Source organism: Gavialis gangeticus, unplaced genomic scaffold (assembly GCF_001723915.1).
Source record: "Gavialis gangeticus isolate Ggan-Ray unplaced genomic scaffold, GavGan_comp1, whole genome shotgun sequence".
NCBI lineage: Eukaryota > Metazoa > Chordata > Crocodylia > Gavialidae > Gavialis > Gavialis gangeticus.
Window position 1 is genome coordinate 820,446 of NW_017728996.1, and position 4,470 is coordinate 824,915.

Here is a 4,470-nt window from a genome sequence, read left to right on the forward strand (position 1 = left end):
GGGTGGCCCTCCTCTGGACCCTCTCAATGTTGTCCATATCCCTCCTGAAGTGGGGCACACAGAATTGGAAACAGTACTCCAGCTGTGGCCTGACCAGTGTCACGTAGAGGGGGAGGATCACTTCCTTGGCCCTACTTGAGATGCACCGGTGGATGCACGACAAGGTGCGGTTAGCCCTGCCAACCGTGACCTTGCATTGTCGACCCATGTTCATCTTGGAGTCAGTAATGACTCCAAGATCCCTTTCTGCCTCCATGCTCTCAAGAAGGGAGTTTCCCATCTTATAAGTGTGCTGCTGGTTACTACTGCCCATGTGCAGCACCCTGCACTTGTCAGTATTGAAACGCATCCTGTTTCTTAGCCCACCCCTGTAACCGATCCAGGTCTTGCTGCAGTCTTTTCCTCCCTACTAGCATGCTCACCTCACCCCAAATTTTGGTATCATCAGCAACATATGAGCTGCCATTCCCTGGGTTAGATCTAGGTCCCAGTCTCCTGTGTCACAATAGCAGAGAGCGGAGACTGATGCCCCTTTCCTCCAAGCCCCATTTTTGAAGCTGGTTAAACTGTCAGTTTCCACCACATCTTGTGACAACAAGTTCCATACGCTAACGACACGCTGCGTGAAAACCTTTTTGTTTGTTTTAAATTTGCTGCCTCCTGATTTCATTTTGCAACCCCTGGTTCTCATCTTGTGACAGACAGTCAGTGATGAGTTCCTACTGACTTTCTCTTCTCCATTTAGTATTTTATCATGACTTACCATCAGGTGTCTCTTATCTAAGCAGACCAGGCCTGGGTTTGTTAGTTGCCCCTCCATAGCGTTCATCCTCTTTGCTGCCCTTCTCTGCACCTTCTCTAGTTCTCCCAGATCCTTTCTGAGGTGCAGGGGCCAAACTGGGCAGAGGCAAGAGCATCCTGAGCACAGGCACTGAGACCACCCCACTGCGCACCTCTGCAAGAGCAGCCAGGAAAGGGCCCAGCACACTCAGCAGAAGGACCTGACCTGTGCAGCAGGGGTGACCTTGACCCCAGTGTCTCCCCTGGGCTTGGCCTGAGTTGGATCTTCAAGGACATTCACTGCCCTTTTCTACCACCCAAGCTGAGGAAGAGGGGAGAGCCCTGGAAAGGAGGCCCCAGGGAGCATCAAGGGCTTGGAGGGGAGGCTGTGCCTTGCTGTTGGGGGCACCGGATGTATCCCCCAGTGCAAGCGCTCAGACAGCACAGCTATGTCCAGGTTCATCCTCGCAGGGAAAAGAGCCGTGCCTTCATCTGGCAGCATCTCCTGTGTCATTAACTCCCCCTTCTGCTGTGCTGTTTTGCAGGGGGCTGCCGAGCCAGGCCTTCGAGTACATCCTGTACAACAAGGGGCTGATGGGAGAGGACACGTACCCATACCGGGCAGAGGTATCCTTGTCACTGCAGCAAAGCCGTGCCCAGCAGCCCGGGTGCTAGCACCAGAGCAGGGTTTAACACGCGTTCCCTTGTGTTTGCACAGAACGGCACCTGCAAGTACCAGCCCAGCAAGGCCATCGCCTTCGTCAAGGAAGTCGTCAACATCACTCTGGTGAGTTTGGGAGATCAGATGCTTCGTGAAGCTTTCCTTCTGTGCAGCCCCAGTTAGGCCAGTCTGCCGGCTGCCCCTGGGTTTGGGGACCAGGCAGGTTGCAAGGGCAGTCTCTGCCGAGCATCCATGAGCGCCGTCCCTATGAGAACAGTGTTTCTCTGTAAGGCTCTTCCCCACTCCCACTGGTGTCAGCTGCAGAGATGGGCCCGATCCATGGATCCGCTCTGCCGTGGATGGGAGGAGCAGCATTAGCGCCTGGCAGTCAGTATGTTCCGGTGCTGCCGTCTGCACCTGGAAATAGCTTGTTTCTCTTCTTTTTTTGGTAGTCCTCGGTGTGGGTGTCAGGCCGGGGGAGGGTTTGCAGGCACTAATTACAGCACTGGCAGCTGGTGCAGCAGGGGCATGTGTCCCGCATTGCTTGGGGGTGCTCCAGTGTGTTTCCCTCCTCTCTGCTGCCCATGTTCGTCCCAGCTCCCTGCTCCCAGCATGCACCCACCTCCTGGCACGCGCTTCTCCATCACGTCTGCAGCATGTGGCTGCTACCTCTAAAGATGCCCCTAACACATGCACAACAGTCTGTGCACGCCCAGGACCAGGCCCCATGCCAGGGAGATCCTGTTCCACTTCGCTTGTGGCCCGTGGGAATGGTTCATAAACCGGTTGGGAAGAGAGAGGGGTTTCCCTGCATTTCCCTGGCTCCATCTTCAAGCTCTGACAATGATGCATTACAAAAGCAGGCGACTGCATTTTTTGGGGGAGAATTCAGGCATTTTGGTGCCTGCAACCACTCCCCAAAGACAGACCAGAGTCCCTGATTTGCTGGGAGCAAGCTTGGCCCTGCAGATATTGGAGATGCCCAGCCTGGGGAGCACACGTGTCCTCAGTCCACGCCCCTCTCCTAATTCACCTGTATGTGGAAAGAGCATTGATGTGCTCTGCCAGCTTCTCCACACCCGCCTGCACAGGGCTTCTGGGCTGTAGCAACTGCTGCCAAAATGCAGCTGATGCTGAGAGCGGTCTCCTTGCAGTACGACGAGCAGGGCATGATGGAGGCTGTGGGCACGCACAATCCTGTGAGCTTCGCTTTCCAAGTGACCGAGGACTTCATGCAGTACTCCAAAGGGGTCTATTCCAAGTGAGTGCCCCGGGCGCAGGACAGGCTGTGAACAGGAGCCACGTTTGAGTTGCTTTTTCCCCTGGCAGGTTTCCATCAGCGCAGTCCCTGCTCCTGGCCCTAGCAGAGGGGTGGCACCTGAGAGACTGGCAGGTGCAGAGGCATGATTTTTTAAATGATCCTTATGATAAAGATCTGAAAACATAAATCATCCTCTCACAAATGTGTTGCCCCCCAACAACTGCAAAAGATAAAATTTTGCTTTTCATTTGTGGTCGATTTGAATACCACAAAGGCATGGGCTGAATGACTCTTGAATAAGAAGTGCCAGTCTTTCCACTGCCATTCCCTTTTGGCTTCACCTTTCCCCAGGCCCACGCAGTCTCTTAGGCTGCATCTACACATGTGCTTTAACGTCCATTCAAAAATGCAAAAAAGTGTGCTGTTGCTAATGTGCATTAAAATAGGATAATGTACCTCACAATGGAAGTACTAAATCTAACGTGCGTTAGCAAAAGTGCATTGATGAATATGTAGACACACTCTTACAGAGCCTTTGTGGACAACCACTTGGTTTGTCAGCAGCTAGGAATGGACTAGTGGGGAGAAGAGATTTTATATTGAAGGGAAAGGGGCAGGAAAGACGCTGCTGAGAGAGGCAGAAAAGGGGGTTGGTTGGATCAGCTGAGATGAACAAGGCAGTTAGCACTTGGAGGAGCTAGTCCAGGTAATGAGGTATGAATCTGTAGCTCCTGTTGAAACTAAGGTCACTAAAACCAGTTGGTGGAAGGAGAAGGAAGCTGGGGGTTAAATAACCGGGTTCCCAGAAGCATGAGGCAGCAGCACAGGAGGGACTGGGGCAGCTGGGGCTACCCCGTGCTGTCAGCTAAGGTTTATTTGGGTCTGTTGTGTGCAGCCCGCACTGTGAGAAGACCCCAGACAAGGTGAACCATGCGGTCCTGGCTGTCGGATACGGCGTGGAAAATGGGATGCCTTACTGGATCGTCAAGAACTCGTGGGGCACATACTGGGGCATGGATGGGTAAGCAACCCCTGGCCAGTGCCAGTACCCACTGCCCACACCATGGTCTTGTTGGATCTGATCCGCAGCCACTTTCCCTCTGGCCCGTGCATGGGGCCACAGCTCGCTGATCAGTTCTCCGCTGCAGCTGGTCATCTGGGCTTGCTAGGGGCGACAAGGGCAGATGGCAGCTGAGGAATTAGCACAGAGGTTTTGCTCTGAAAACTGCTCTCTGTGTGAGGGACTGGGTCCAGTTATCATCCTCTGCTGCAGCTATTTTGCACTGGCTTGTAGCCCCAAAGCTCCTGGGGCAATTCTTCCCTGGGGGTTATAGCCAGCTCCCTGGGCCTGTCTGCAACCCAGGTCATAGGAGATTCAGGTTGAAAGGGACCCCAGGAGGTCACATCTAGACCAGCCCCCTGCTCCAAGCAGGACCAGCCCCAACTACATCATCCCAGAGACGGCTTTGTCTACCCAGGTCTTAAACACCTCCAAGGATGGAGGCTGCACCACCGCTCTGGGGAGCCTGTTCCAGTGCATCACCACCCTCCTCGTGAGAGTTTTTCCTAATATCCAACATCAGCCTCCCTGCCTGCAGCTTGAGCCCATTGCTCCTTGTCCTGTTTTGTGTCTCATGTTGAGGTGTGTAAGGCCAGGGCAGAGCAGGGCATGGCTGGGCTCAGCTTGGAGCTGCACTAGCTGTGCTGGCTTGTTTCATAGTTTCATAGTTGGTCGGGTTGGAAGGGACCTGAGCAGATCACCTAGTCC

General features: G+C 53.9%; 1 protein-coding gene across 1 annotated transcript in view; it reads left to right on the forward strand.

Moving 5' to 3' along the window:
* The window catches only part of CTSH (cathepsin H), an 18,849-nt gene that overhangs the window by 6,641 nt on the left and 7,738 nt on the right, over nucleotides 1–4,470 (forward strand). The window contains exons 8-11 of the mRNA XM_019503870.1: nucleotides 1,326–1,407; nucleotides 1,499–1,567; nucleotides 2,596–2,702; nucleotides 3,598–3,723. Coding sequence (XP_019359415.1) covers nucleotides 1,326–1,407; nucleotides 1,499–1,567; nucleotides 2,596–2,702; nucleotides 3,598–3,723 — 384 coding nt within the window. The remainder of the gene's footprint in view (nucleotides 1–1,325; nucleotides 1,408–1,498; nucleotides 1,568–2,595; nucleotides 2,703–3,597; nucleotides 3,724–4,470) is intronic.